This window comes from Trichomycterus rosablanca, chromosome 9, assembly GCF_030014385.1.
Source record: "Trichomycterus rosablanca isolate fTriRos1 chromosome 9, fTriRos1.hap1, whole genome shotgun sequence".
Lineage (NCBI taxonomy): Eukaryota > Metazoa > Chordata > Actinopteri > Siluriformes > Trichomycteridae > Trichomycterus > Trichomycterus rosablanca.
The window spans coordinates 2,873,661-2,889,634 of NC_085996.1; the positions used below are offsets into that span (position 1 = coordinate 2,873,661).

The window sequence follows — 15,974 nt, forward strand, 5'->3', positions numbered from 1 at the left end:
CCTGAACACAACACCTCACTCTCCACCCAGAAACCCCAAGAAAACTTTAAGGAATTATGTGCTTCATCTTTGCAGCAACAGTTTAGGGAAGGCCCTTTTTTGTTCCAGCATAACCCTACTAAACTTAATAACCTCACAATGAAGTTAAATGTCTTAATAATAAAATAACGACGTGGGTTTTACTCTCACATTTACACCGATCAGGCATAACATTAAAACCACCTCCTTGTTTCTACACTCACTGTCCATGTTATCAGCTCCACTTACCATATAGTAGTCCATCTGTTTCTCTGCATGCTTTGTTAACCCCTTTCACCCTGTTCTTCAATGGTCAGGACCCCCACAGGACCACCACAGCGCAGGTATTATTTAGGTGGTGGATCATTCTCAGGACTGTGTTTGTTGTGCTGGTATGAGTGGATCAGACACAGCAGCGCTGCTGGAGTTTTTAAACACCTCACTGTCACTGCTGGACTAAGAATAGTCCACCAACCAAAAATATTCAGCCAAGAGCGCCCCGTGGGCGGCGTCCTGTGACCGCTGATGAAGGTCTAGAAGATGAGCGACTCAAACAGCAGCAATAGATGAGCGATCGTCTCTGACTTTACATCTACAAGGTGGACCGACTAGGTAGGAGTGTCTGATAGAGTGGACAGTGAGTGGACACGGTGTTTAAAAACTCCAGCAGCGCTGCTGTGTCTGATCCACTCATACCAGCACAACACACACTAACACACCACCACCATGTCAGTGTCACTGCAGTGCTGAGAATCATCCACCACCTAAATAATACCTGCTCTGTGGTGGTCCTGACCATTGAAGAACAGCATAAAAGGACTACAGTCAGTAATTGTAGAACTACAAAGTGCTTCTATATGGTAAGTGGAGCTGATAACATGGACAGTGAGGGTAGAAACAAGGAGGTGGTTTTAATGTTATGGCTGATCGGTGTACGTCTACGCTTACAACTGTGACCGAACACAGTTCAAGCCATTAAGGTCTAAGGGCCTCGTTTAGGAGCCCAAACCAGCAATCCTCTGTTTACTAGTTACTGGTAAGTTGTGAGGATAATTGTCTTTGTTAAATGCTAGAAATGAACTTCTGACAGGTATCAGGGTAACACCTCAGCCGAAGTCCTGGACACCATCACAAACATCCAGCCTAAAGAGAGCGCCGGAGGTTCAGGAGAGACGCGAGAGTCGATCGTCTACCGCCTCGCCCAGGACATGCTGGATAAACTCCCTCCCAACTACGTACCTCATGAGGTATAAGAGTGTTTAACAGTGCCGTTTACTTTATAAAGAAATGAATTTATAAGTGGTGATTATTAAATTACAGCCACGCTTAAATGTCCCCGATTAATAATCTGTGTAACATCACTGACCAGGTGAAAGCCAGGCCGGTGAAAATGGGAGCCCTGACCTCCATGAACATCTTCCTGAGGCAGGAGATCGACCGCATGCAGAGGGTCATCAGCGTGGTCCGGACTAGCTTGATCGATCTCAAGTTGGCCATTGAGGGCACCATCATCATGAGTGAGGTAGGAACTGATGACTGGGTCTTACCCACTGTTGCACATTTTCACCACCACTGTAGCTCGGTCATTCTGAGGCTGCCTGGCCAGTAACGAGCGTTTGTATTGGCTTGCAGAGCCTCAGGGACGCGCTGGACAACATGTTCGACGCTCGAGTCCCAAACCTGTGGAAGAAGCTCTCCTGGGAGTCGTCCACCCTGGGGTTCTGGTTCACCGAGCTCCTGGAGAGAAACGCTCAGTTCCATAGCTGGCTGTTCGATGGGAGGCCCAAAACATTCTGGATGACCGGATTCTTCAATCCCCAGGGTAACCAGACTGTAATCACTTTGTTCTGTTTATTAAAAATGTAGAAGATGCACATTTAATCACTAAATTTGGAGTTTTTTTAGATTGTATTAGGAATTAGAATGAATGAAAAGCCAGCCAGTATGAGACACCAGCTCACGTCAAACCAGTACTGCATGAGTAAGGCTGGATTAAACACTTATTAGTGCCGGCTGTGCCACTGTTCCTTGTGAGGCCGTGCCGTTTACCTTGCCTCGGTGCTACCTCAAGTAACATTTACTCCATTTATTCTTTGACGCTCGGTTTTTACCGCTACACTCAAACTTTAATCTGATTTGTCACTTACCTTTTCAAAGCACCACCAGTAGGACAGTGAAAAGTGAAGCATTGTTTCACAAAACCCAATTAGAACCATGGCATTGTGGGAAAAACACAGAAAGGTGAGAGCGGGTTTGCATTATAGGTAGCAGTCGTACATTTCCTAATCCTGGAATCACATCGTAGCTCTTTAATAAGATTTAGTGCATCTTTTAGAGTAATTCAGGAATAAAATGTAATGAAGCCGCTTTATTATTTGGCTGTAAGTTTTTATCTTATCACGTGTCCAAATGACGAGCATTCCTGTTTTACACAAAAGTCCGTATTCTAAACAACTGCATGTAAATAAACCGTCCGTACCATGGTTAGTATTTATTATTGTGTGTGACCGCTGCAGGTTTCCTCACAGCGATGATGCAGGAGGTGACGAGGGCACACCGAGGCTGGGCGCTGGACACCGTCACTCTACACAACGAGGTGTTAAAGCAAACCAAGGAGGAGATCACCACCGCACCCACGGTAAGAGCGCCACACAGAGGGCAGAACACTCAACACCAAATGATGTACATACTGTACATTGCTGTATTTTCATTTTAATTATTTACTATTTATCTGTGCTATTTCTCTATTTTCTGTATATATACAAAATTCTGTCTAGTACATTACCTGTATAATCTTGTCTGTATATTGTAGAGAGATAACAACAGCTGGAAACGAATTCCTCGTGTGTGTAAACATACTTTATATAAAGCAGATTCTGATTTAGGTGGTAAATTCTTTATTCCACAGGGTCACGCAGGGCTGAACGTGAGTCCACAGCACAGCCTGCTCCTAATTTCAACACTGTCCATGCTTATATTTATTCATGTATTTATGTTTGTGGTGTAGGAGGGCGTGTACGTGTACGGCCTCTATCTGGACGGAGCCGGCTGGGACCGCAAGAACTGCTGTCTCGTCGAGGCCACGCCCAAAGTGCTGTTCACCCCTCTCCCCGTGGTGCACATATTCGCCATCAACTCCACCGCCCCGAAAGACCCCAGACTGTACGTCTGCCCCGTCTACAAGAAACCCCGGCGCACCGACCTCACCTACATCACCGGAATCGTGCTGCGTACGGTGCAGCCCCCCGACCACTGGATCCTGCGCGGTGTCGCCCTGCTGTGTGATATCAAATAATCGCACCAACACACACACACACTGACCCACACACGCGTTCCGTTTCTTTGTTCTTTATTCAATTCAGTTCATGGAAAAATATTTTAATTGTTATTAAAAGGTTCAGGTTCTTGTTCAGCATTAAAAATAAAAAAAATATGAGTTTATCTTCACTAAACTGTGTTTGATCTTTGGTACAAGTTCTGTCACCACAACTGCAGTTTTTCTGCATTTATAAACAAGATTAATTATATTATTATCAATTTATAGTCTGAGACCCACGACTTTTACTTTATTAAATTCACTTAAATGACTTTCTGAACTGTAAGTAGCTGATCTGTATTCAGCTGGTATGGTCAAAAGTATTCGGACGCCCGACCATTAGCTTGTCGGACGTCCCATTTAAAAAAAAAACCAGACTGATCCTCTGTGTGATCTCTCAGCTAGAACAGCAGCCGCTCCTCTGAGAAGCTTCTCACAAGGCTTTAAAGTGTGTCTGTGGGAATTTGTGCTCATTCTGTAGTACAACAGAGCATTAGTAAGGCTGGGTACTGATGATGATGATGTTCTGGTTTATCCTACAAACTGTTCAAACTGAACGTGAAATAGGAATTTAGAACCTGTAAAAAACATAAACTTGCCATTTACAAAATCCTGTCCAAAAGTATGTGGACGTCCTTCCTAATTAAGCTCATGTGTTTTAGTAATTATGCTAAAGAATTTGCATGCTTACACACTTTCTACATCTACATACTTTATGGCCCTTGTTTGGCACGACTACAGTTTTAAATTGTTTTTACCGCCTGGTCAGGGTCATGGTGATCAAAAACCTTCTCATCCAGCATCAGTGCCCGACGTCACATGCTCTTTTGACTGAACAGGCACAAATTCCCTCAGACACGCCATAAATTCTTGTTTTAAAAAAAGGTTCTTATTGGACAGTGGTAGCCTAGTGGGTAGAGCTTTGGGCTATCAGTCAGAAAATTGCCCTTGAGCAAGGCCCTTAACCCCGTCTGCTCCGGTGCCATACAATGACTGACCCTGCGCTCTGACCCCAGCTTTCAAACTAGCTGGGATATACAAAGAAAGAATTTCATAGTTTCATGTGTAGATAAATATATAAAATAAAAAACATTCTTCTTTTTTCATCAGTAATTTATATAAATGTACCGACGTCCTCGTTCAGCCCCCGAGGCTCCAGCTGAAGTCTGACCGTTGCACTCGGACCTGGATGTTCCGAATTCCAGCGGTTCCGTCAGGGTCTCGTGCGTTACGTCCGTGCCCCGGTGTTTAGGAGTCTGTAGCCCATCTCGCCCTCCAGCTGTTCGGCGGTGAGCGTCCCCAGGATGGGCTGGCAGTCGGGGTTGAAGACGGAGTAGGCGCTCATCTCTCCGGGTCTCCTGAGCGTGGGGCTGCGCAGACCCTCGTACAGCCAGTAGAACAGAGAGATGAGGAAGAAGGGAAGCCCGAAGTCCAGCTCACAGAAGAGACCCAGCAGAACCAGCCACAGCAGCACCTTCAGCAGGGTCAGGTTAGTGACGGCCAAACGGTCCACGCCCAGCCAGCGGCCCACCGCGCTGTCCAGCAACCAGTCCGAGCTGTCCTGCTACAGGGCAGAGCAAAATACAATCAAACTACAGCACTCTCAACAGCACTCTCAACAACACTCTCAACAGCACTCTCAACAGCACTCTCAACAACACTCTCAACAGCACTCTCAACAACACTCTCAACAACACTCTCAACATCACTCTCAACAACACTCTCAACAGCACTCTCAACAACACTCAACAGCACTCTCAACAACACTCTCAACAACACTCTCAACATCACTCTCAACAGCACTCTCAACAACACACTCAACAGCACTCTCAACAACACTCTCAACAGCACTCTCAACATCACTCTCAACAACACTCTCAACAGCACTCTCAACAACACTCAACAGCACTCTCAACAACACTCTCAACAACACTCAACAGCACTCTCAACAACACTCTCAACAGCACTCTCAACAACAGCACTCAACAACACTCTCAACAGCAGGGAGGGACCCTACCAAGGAAACATGGTAAAACTTCCCATATTGAGTTTATGTTATGTTCCGAAAATCCTAACATCATGATCAGATTACTAAACTGCATCTAAACAGATGATATAACTTGTAATAACCTAATTATTCAGTTTATTAACACAATAATGCTTTTTACTGCAAGTTTCCGTATTTCACTTTATCGCGAGTCGGATCAAAAGTTTATATAAAGAACCGACTCAGTGAGCCGAGTCAAATGATCGACTCTAACATCCGACAGAAAACAGCTTTCTCAAAGATCCTGTTCTTCTAAATACATGAATACAGATCATCAGTACATGCAGATTCTGTACACTTACTGACGACGACTAGAAGGTGGAAATGAGGAAACTGGAATGTTTAACAATGAAATGCTCATTACAAGCTTACATGAGTCGAATCGCAATGATTTGACTCACTCCACATGCGCAGTAACGTTGGCGCGAACAGGACACGTGGCTTAAACCGCGAATCTCTATTGGTTAACGCCGCTTTGCGCCAAAACGTCTGTTCAAAAATACAAGTACTGCATGACAGAAGCGCCAGTTCTGTTATTATTGTGGAGGAAATAAGGCTTATATATCGCTCCGTTTAATTACATCTTTATCTAACCTGCACAGGTAAGAGTCCACATTTACTCTACATAAATGCCCTGGACCCCTTTCCTACTGCTTTAGTAAAAGTGCACACCGTTACTATAAGTCCTCTGATTACAACTGTAGTAAATTTCTCCCTCCAAGCTGGCTATGTTCCACCTTCATTAAAAACTGCCATAATTAGACCACTTCTAAAAAAACCAGCACTTGATCCTGAAGTTTTGGCAAATTATAGGCCTATCTCCAATCTTCCTTTTCTCTCTAAGGTATTGGAAAAAGTAGTTGACACTTATCTCCAGGATCACCTTAAACACAACAACCTTTTTGAAAAATTTCAGTCTGGTTTCCGCTCTGCTCATAGCACAGAAACGGCCTTGGTTAAAGTTACCAATGACCTTCTGATGATGGCTGACGCTGGCTCACCTTCTCTGCTTGTCCTCCTGGATTTATCGGCAGCATTTGACACCATTGACCATGGTATGCTCTTACGCCGGTTATACCACACCATTGGACTCACTGATGCTGCCCTGGCTTGGTTTCAGTCCTATCTTACCGACAGAACAGAGTACATCTCTATTGGAAATGCAAGGTCCCAGTCATATGCTGTGACATGCGGAGTCCCCCAGGGGTCAGTCCTGGGCCCCGTCCTTTTCACCCTATACATGCTTCCCCTTGGCCAAATTATAAAACGCTATGGAGTTTCATTTCACTGCTACGCTGATGATATACAACTTTACATGAAAATTGACACAAATTCCCTCCATTCTGCTGCTCCCTCATCATCATCTTCATCAGCATCTCTTTCAATACTCTCTGCCTGCCTGGAGGAGATAAGTTTGTGGATGAAACACAACTTTCTTCAGCTAAATAGTGCAAAAACTGAAGTGATGTTGGTTGGCACCTCACTCCAGACCCAGTCATCCCCTATAACCAGTATTACACTGGCTGGTCATACTATTTCTCCCTCTTCAACGGTTATCAATCTTGCCATAAAATTCGACCCTCAACTCACTTTTGAAGCCAATATTAAACATCTATGCAAGACCTCCTTTCATCATCTCAGAAACATTGCCAAACTTCGTCCTACCATCACCGTCTCAGATGCTGAAAAGCTGGTTCACGCATTTGTTTCCTCCAGGCTGGATTACTGCAATGCACTTCTCATCGGGATTTCTACCAAGAGTCTCCAGAGATTGCAGTATATCCAGAATAGTGCTGCACGGATCCTGCTGAGAGTACGGAAACACGAGCACATTACACCTATCCTTCTTTCACTCCACTGGCTCCCTGTCTCTGCAAGGATAGAATATAAAATTTCTCTCCTTACATATCAGTGCATCTATGGAAATGCACCGCCCTACATAAAAGAACTTCTTACCCCTAAAATTTCATCCCTCCTTTCTGCAAAATCAAATCTTCTCCACATTCCCAGAACTAAACTAAGTACCATGGGTGATCGGGCTTTCTGTTCTGCTGCTCCTCGTCTATGGAATGCCCTTCCTGACCATCTGAGGGCACCACAGACGATTGAGAGTTTTAAAAAGGGTCTAAAAACTTAACTTTTTAACAGATGTTATGACTGTTAAATTAACGCTGATTTTATGATGTATGTCTCATAATGCTATGTTTATATTTGTTTTATATTTCATGTTTTATATTACTGTTTTTCTGTAGCACTTTGAGATTTGTTTTCAAATGTAAAGTGCGTTATAAATAAAATGTATTATTATTATTATTATTACATTCTGGCTTTAAAAGGAATAAATGGTGTAAAGTTTGTGCTCCTCTATTTGATTATGAGTTGATTTTCTAAGTGAAAGTAAGTGAACATGTCTTCTACAGGAAACTCTCATCTGCACATTTATTTTAAAGCTGTTTATATCTAATTATTACAAATAGTGACATGTATTATTTTACTTTATGTCACTAATGTATTATATGTGCATGCACACTGTAAAAAAAAAACTGGGTGCCAAACAAATGCCAGCCACTGTGGGACAGCTCGGTGTGACTGGGCATTACTGCTGGCAGGGACACAGGGAAGAATGTGGGTATTATTTCAGACTGGTAGTGAACTCATGCTCTCTCTGGCCCTAGAGCACGAGATTTAGCTTCCCTTAAGAGCTTTAACTTCACACTTTAATAATATCGTTTACAAATGTTAGTCATGGCCGTGCATTAGGCTCTCATCCCACATGTTAACAGAGCGTGGGCATGAATTATGCATATTGATAAGGTCACCAGCAGCTCTCTGTAGGGTTGTTTGTTCTAACACACTGTTTGTTTGCTGTACAGGCGCCATGGCAGAACTCAGTGCAAAGCATTTTCTGAAGAAACACCAGGCGGAACTTATCAAAAGGACAAGAAATCCATTAGGTCTGGCTGATGTTCTGCGTGGGAAGGGCATTATTAAAGCTGAAATGTATTCTAACATCAAAAGACAGACAACCAGCCAGAAACAAATGAGAGAATTATACGAGCACCTGAACAGCGAGAAAGCCTATCAGTGTGTTTATGATTGGCTAAAAGAGAACGAGTCTGATTTAATGAAAGAACTGGGTAAGCCTGACTTTTGAGTTTTGTTTTTAAATCATAATAATAGAACTCTATTAATTGCTTCTGTGATTTTGTTCCAGCTGACGACTGTGTTTTAGATAAATACCTCTTCCCCTTACCAAGTCCTAATGGTCATTAGTTGATGGTAACCAGTAACCAATGGGCATATATAGTGATCCTTCAGAATAACACATCACTGAGTGTGAGGTCAATAAGTTTTCATGCTTTACTGAATCAAAAACCAGCCCAACATAACAAATATGGCAGTAAAACAGTAACATCAAAAGAATTTGGTCACTTTTAGCTTTAAAACTAATAATTATTAGACAAAAAAGAACATACTTGTTATGAATTGTTGCTACACCTGCCGGTTTGGAGATGGGGGGGGGGATTCATCTGATCCCAGGGGTGCAAAGTTAAGCATTTTACTGGTGTAGGTTGATAACAAGTTCTGTAGAGAACTTATTCACTAAAGGAGCCGAATATTAACTGCTGGCTGTAAGAAATGACAGAATTGATCATGATCATTGGTTTGTTGGTTGATTTATTAACATTTCTAACAGAAATGAGGTTGACAATGCCGAACCAGAGAGTAAGTCACAGTAAAACTCTGACCTATAGGGCTGAGGTCCCCAATCTTTTTTGCACCATGGACCGGTTTTATTTAAGACATAATGTCACGGACTGGCAGGGTGGGAGGATTTAAAATAAAATAACTATGTAACTGTGTAATAACTAACTCACAATAATGGAAAATCAGCTTTTTTCAATGCAACAAGATGTAGCTCCCACCTAGTGGTGATAGGAGGCAATAGCGCCTGAAGTGTGTTGAAAATTGGCGCAGTGTTTTCATTGCTATTGTAGCGTCTCTAATTATTTTTTCTTTCTGTGCGGCCCAGTAATAAATGACCCACAGACTGGTAGCGGTCTGCGGCCCAGTGGCTGGGGACCACTGCTGTAGGGCACTATTAGGCCACAAGTTTGTGGACACTCGACCATGAGATTATTGGACTGCCTATAGGCACTGATGTTGAACAAGAGGGCCTCAGTGTTCCAGTGCATCTCAAAGGTGTTCAGTGGGGTTAGGGACAGAGCTGTGTACAGGCCACTGGAGTCTGTACACAGCAAACACAGAAATTCTGGAACAGTCTTTTCTAGGGGTGGGTTTATAAAATTGATTTTTCGATTCGAATCAATCTTTATTTGAACGATCCGATATCGATTCATATAAACTCGAGATCGATCTTTTAAATACGCCCCTTTTTTACGGTGCACACGGAAATCTGTTACCCCCTTTAATCTCGCGTGACCAGCCAGTGTTTTTTTGCGCAACGAGATCTGACCTGCACATCAGTTCAGCATGGCAGAAGCTCAAGTTATGCCTGGTTCACACTACATGATTCTAGCCCTGATTTTCGCTCGGTGACGGGTCGGTGCTGGATTCGGGAGGAACTCGGTGTTCGCTCTGCGATCAAAACTCGGCTCTCAATCAATGTGAGAAACAGCGAGGGGAAACACAGGGGCGAGGTTGTAAACAGGTGGTTCAGGAGCGCAATATAGTTTCTATCAGAATACATCAGCACACGCGAGTTTTACAGTATTTCTGACCTGATCGTTCTCTACAAAACAAAATATTTATTAACCTCCAACTCACTATAGAACAAGCCATGCTGCTCGTGTTGCCAAATCCACTCAGATTCATTTATTTCATCGGCGCACAAACTTTCATCTCTCGCTACTTGTTGATGTGCATGTTTGGACGTGGTATCATTAAACCTTTCATCACTTCTCACGTGTGTTTTCGTGACAGAACGTAGTTTTGGAGAGCAGAGAAGCTCACCTGTGATTCCCCCTGGTGATAGATGGTGTAGTGTAAAACCCCCCATCGCCGATCAGTCGTGTAGTGTGAACATTACAGCGACCAGGTGTTAATCAGAGTGTCGTGTCGTGTAAACTTGGCATAAGCTGTTCAACAGCCAGGTGTATGTTTACATTACATTTACAATGTTGTAGCGTGTCAGACATATAAAATAATAATAAAAAATGAATGTTACTGTTTTCTGTTTTGGAGTAATTATTTATGTAAACAAAATACACAAATATTTTTATTAATGAAAATATTATGTTCTTTGTACAATTATCACATTCGTTCTCTGAACATCTGTACATATTTAAACAAAACCTGTTAATGTAACTCAAATATGCCTAAATGTGTTGAATCGAAATCGAATCGAATCGAATCGGGACCTTGTGAATCGAATCGAATCGATCCAGGAAATTAGTGGCGATACCCAGCCCTACTCTTTTCCAGACATCATTTATTTCATATAACTGATTTGGCTGAAACACTTAAAGTAAATCATTAAAATACCTTTATACATTTAGTCATTTTTAGGTATATTAAGGTCTTGCTTGATGATTTGAAGGTATTTGTGATTTTTCTGTGTGTGTGTTATTTTTTCTTACATGTTTACACAGGGAAGAGGTTTAGGAGTCAAACAGAGGACGGCGTGGATGAACCAGATAACCGTCTCAATAATTCTCCAAGTAAGTAAAAACTAAATTCTTACTAACCCACTAAAATCTATTAATGCTTTAATGTCGTCATCCCATCCAGGGTATTCCTGCCTTGCACCCAGTCTTTTCTGGTGAAACCAGACCATCCGCGACCCTGACCAGGACGACAATAAAAAAATTCAAAACTACGGCAATCATTTATTAATCTGTAATTGAGCAACACAGACGGGTCACGTTTAATACATGACAGTAAAAAGAAGAATGTGTGATGTGTTACTTCCCTTAAATCTTTATTTAACTGATAAAAGTACAAAGAAAAGATTCTTAATGTTTCACTGATCAACCTCATTCTAGTTTGTAAATAGAAACACGTTTAGAATTTGATGCTGTAACTCCAAAAAAGTCAGGACGGGGGTGTGTTCCCTACCAAGTCCCATCAGCATTTTTATTAATGAGACTTTTTAATGCGTCTGGAACTGAGGACACTGATTGTTGCAGTGTTTCTTGTGGATCTGGACTGCAGGCAGGCTGGTCAAGCACACACACACTCTGTGTCTAGGAAGCCGCACTGTTGTAGTGCAGGCAGAATGAGGCCTGGTATCACCGTGCTAAAATAACTACAGACTTCCCAAGAAAAGATGCCTTGATGGTAACTTGTATCTTTGTTAAGTCCCAAAACCCTTCTCCACTTCAACATTCTGTAACTTTTATTGGAATGTGTTATAGGCATCAAATTCAGGGTTTGGGTTTCAATAATTCGGTCAAAGAAAAGAAACCATTGCAGAAAATTATTTAAAGTGTAGTACTGTCATGATATGTGTGCTGTGACAAATTATCTGCCCCTTGTCTTATATTACACTTTTTTAAGAGGTGCAAAAAAACTAAAAGTTGCAAATATGCAAAAATAAAATAAACCAGTAAGGACACAAATTCCTTTTTACGATAATGTGTTCCCTACCAGTGTTTGCAAAGCTTTGACCTTCAACTGCAGTAGCCAGTGTACAAATGAAAATCTGATACACTGTGTAAACAACTACATTATCTACATTTCAACAGATCTCAAGACCTTATCCACCATGGCCAAACTGGAAGACTGGGTCTCTGATCCTGAAAACAGCCAGAAACTGATTGATGACCTGGAGAAGAAGCTCAAACAGGGTGAAATTGAGGCTTTGAAAGATTCTCTGAAGGATAAGAAGCTGAAAAAGAGTCTGTGTCTCACTGCTAAAGAGATTAACGAGATCAGACGTAATCTAAATAATAATAATAATAAATAAGCGGTTTTAAAGCGTCTGTGGTTTTTAATACGTCGCAAAACTAAACTGCGCCGCAGATCCGAAACTCCAGAGTGAAAATTCATCCCAAGTAAATTATTCACGCCGCCGAAATCTAAAACAGGAGAAAAATTATTCTGGGACGCCGAATTTTTCATCTTCAGCATCACCTCACAGAAAGAGAGAAGAAATCTCCTTGTTTTTACGCTCACTGTCCATTTTATCAGCTCCACTTACCATATAGAAGCACTTTGTAGTTCTACAATTACTGACTGTAGTCCTTTCACCCTGTTCTTCAGTGGTCAGGACCCCCACAGAGCAGGTATTATTTAGTTGGTGGATCATTCTCAGCACTGCAGTGATACTGACATGGTGCTGGTGTGTTAGTGTGTGTTGTGCTGGTATGAGTGGATCAGACACAGCAGCGCTGCTGGAGTTTTTAAACACCTCACTGTCACTGATGGACTGAGAATAGTCCATCAACCAAATATATCCAGCCAACAGCGCCCCGTGTGCAGCGTCCTGTGACCGCTGATGAAGGTCTAGAAGATGACCGACTCAAACAGCAGCAATAGATGAGCGATCGTCTCTGACTTTACATCTACATGGTGGACCAACTAGTGTCTAATAGAGTGGACAGTGAGTGGACACGGTATTTAAAAACTCCAGCAGCGCTGCTGTGTCTGATCCGCTCCTACCAGCACAACACACACTAACACACCAGCACCATGTCAGTGTCACTGCAGTGCTGAGATCCTGCTGAGATCATCCACCACCTAAATAATACCTGCTCTGTGGGGGTCCTGGATCATCAACAGCATGAAAGCAGGTTTAAAAAGTATGCAGAGGAACAGATGGACTACAGTCAGTAATTGTAGAACTACAAAGTGCTTCTATATGGTAAGTGGAGCCAGGAAGAAACCAGGAGGTGGTTTTAATGTTATGGCTGATCGGTGTATATTAGGAATTGTGATCCTGATCTGTCCAGGCATCTGAAGAACGAATCTGAATCGTTTCCACCCAACAAACACACAGAGCTGTAATAAACATATTCAGGATGTTATTTATGATCCAGTGAGTCTGAGTTACACCAGTACAGCTATGAACCCCAGTGAAACGTAAAATAAATACAACATTTTAATATTCATTTATATTTATAAAATAACACAAGGAATAAACGACCTGAAGGAACAAAATAACACAGAAGCCCTGCACAAATACTCCTCTTATTACCAAAGAGTGTGTGATGCAGGGTTCAAACCCAGGCTACCTGTACCCGGGAGCTGAGTGGCACCCACACTACCTACTGTGCCAGTAAAAAAATATATAGAAGTACCAGTAAGGTAGAATTGTGGTAAAATCTATGTGAAATATCACATTTAATGTATACAAACGAATCAAAGATAAAGTAGAATATTATTAAACTGTTGTTCTAGGTAAAAACAAGATATAATAAAGATTATTTAACAAATAAATAAATAATTGTTTTAAATTTCATGTGGAATATAAACAAAAATTTTCAGAACAAAAAAGAACAGGTTCTTACTATATAACAGGCTGCCCCGCCCATCTGAGACATACCGGCTCTCAGAAAAACAGGATCAATCAAAATCTAAAGATGAGATTTAATAAGTGACTCAACACCCCAATCCATCTAAATTACATAAATAAATAACATAAAGTAATAATAAAATCAGCCTACACATTTTTGTGAATGATCGCACTGGGCCCCAAAATGGATTTCAACTGCAATATTCTCATCAGAATTATTATTCTATTTACTGTATTTTATTACCCATATTCATTTACATGCTAACAAGTCACTGGCAATAAATTGCCAAAGAGCAGGCATATTTTGCTTTTTCACCATAGTAAAAATCCATACTGTCACAGCCCCATCATTACAATATTGATATCTGACTTGGCTGATATAGAATTTCAATAAATAGACATTGTAAAGTTTACAAAATATTAAAGATAATATCTGGGCATCTGAACCTCAAAAATAGTACTCACCACATACTCTCTAAAGAGGTTTTCTGGATCCTCGTTGAGGTACACACAAATTGCCTTGATGATACATTCTCGTCCTAAATCAACATCATCATTCTATTCAAAGGGAATAAGCAGAGCAAGTTGTTTGCTTAAAGTCTTTTTCCTTTTAATCAAATGCTACATCAACAAAGCAGTACTTTTTTCAAGGAAGCATTCTTACTTGAGCCATGGGTGCTATGATGCTCTCTAGGTGTTTGCCTATTTGTCCTCCTCTTTTTTTAAACAGAACCATCAGTTTCTCAGAGTGCACATCTAACTGAGAGAGAAATCTGGACTGAAGGGGCATGGTGGTAATCCGCTTAAATTCAGCATTTATCTAAAAACAAGAATGATTAGACATAAATGTGCTGTGAAGCAGGAATTTGGAAAGAAATACAATGAAAACGTTTGTCACCCGTTTATTTACTATAAGCAAGAGGAAGCTTAAGTTTAATTTGTACAGCAGTTCCAAAGTTCACAAATAATTAGTATTATGACCTCTGGAGCTTGGCCTGGGGGTAGTGTACGACGGGGAGTTCCTGGTGGCTATAGGCAGCCCACATAACCTGGTCAAGCTCAGCCCAAAAAGGCAACATGGGAGGATCTTGTGGACCCACTACCCAAAAAATCCAAAGTAAGGGTGTGGTGCAGTGTTTGTTGGCCACATGTTTGTTGGGCACATAAGCGGACTACATAATGACGATAATTTGTCTAAAACTAAGGGGGGCCGTCAAGCAGCCAGCAGATAATTTTACAAAAATATGCCAAATGTTTAGCTTTGTGGCAAAGCTCAACAGTTAGGCTTCATACAAACAGCTTTTGTTTTAGCTTGTTCATAACATCTCTGTGTGTAGAATGTTATAAATTACATACCTCGCTTACGTCAAAGAGTGCTGGCCATCTTGCCTGAAAGTCTTGTATCATTGGTGTATCACGAACCACTTCATGTCTCCTGTATGCAAATGTCTTTTCCATTTTCATTCTCAGTACTTCCCTGTTGTTCTTCTTCTTAACATCTGAAAGAAGCTCAACTATCACACTCTCAAGGCTCTTAACAGATTCTCCAGCAGGATAGGAGGGACAGTAGTTCACTTCAGACCTCCTAGGTTTTTTATGCCAAAAGCAGCACTTGATTTGCCCTCTGGTTTGTGCTTAAGAGAGTTTATTGTCACCTCTGGACACCCAAGCTTTCTCAAGTGAGTGCGGTAGATTGCCAGTTTATTCTTCAAGCTAGCTTTCCATCCAGCAAATCCAGTGAGGGAGCCTTTCTCAGTCAGGCAAGGATGCTTTGAGATGAGGGCCTCTCCAACAGTGTTAAACTCTTTATCAGTGACATAAACGTAACTATTTCTTGCACCAGGCCGTCAGGAATGTTTGACTTCAGTTTTGGATCTGGAATAAGCAATGTACCATTTTCCTTGTAAGCTGCATTGCCCTGATGAAGTGTTAACTCTGCATCATAACAAAACTTAGGAACATGAAAGATTTTAGGCCAAAATGACCGAGAGCTTGATGACGATGACTGGTGAAGAGAGTATATCTGTGTCAACACTAGACAGAGATGAGGATTCATCAACCGAGCGATGGGCAGTAGCTGAGGTAAAAGAGATATTAGCACAGTGGGGAGCTGAAGC

At 41.7% G+C, this 15,974-nt stretch overlaps 1 protein-coding gene, 1 long non-coding RNA gene and 1 pseudogene across 2 annotated transcripts; 1 reads left to right on the top strand and 2 right to left on the bottom strand.

Annotated features, from left to right (window-relative positions):
- The window catches only part of LOC134320376 (dynein axonemal heavy chain 8-like), a 57,939-nt pseudogene extending 54,469 nt beyond the window's left edge, over positions 1–3,470 (top strand).
- Positions 2,899–6,530, bottom strand: LOC134320377 (SAYSvFN domain-containing protein 1-like). Its single transcript, XM_063001737.1, has 2 exons — positions 6,513–6,530; positions 2,899–4,898 (listed from the first exon to the last, which is right to left on the bottom strand). The coding sequence occupies exons 1-2, from the start codon at positions 6,528–6,530 to the stop codon at positions 4,563–4,565; spliced, it is 354 nt and encodes a 117-aa protein (XP_062857807.1). The 3' UTR covers positions 2,899–4,562.
- Positions 6,531–14,328: 7,798 nt separating this feature from the next.
- On the bottom strand, positions 14,329–15,315 carry LOC134320318 (uncharacterized). The gene is made up of 3 exons (XR_010013682.1): positions 15,214–15,315; positions 14,522–14,677; positions 14,329–14,415 (listed from the first exon to the last, which is right to left on the bottom strand). It is a non-coding gene; the product is annotated as an uncharacterized LOC134320318 (long non-coding RNA).
- Positions 15,316–15,974: the final 659 nt, after the last annotated feature.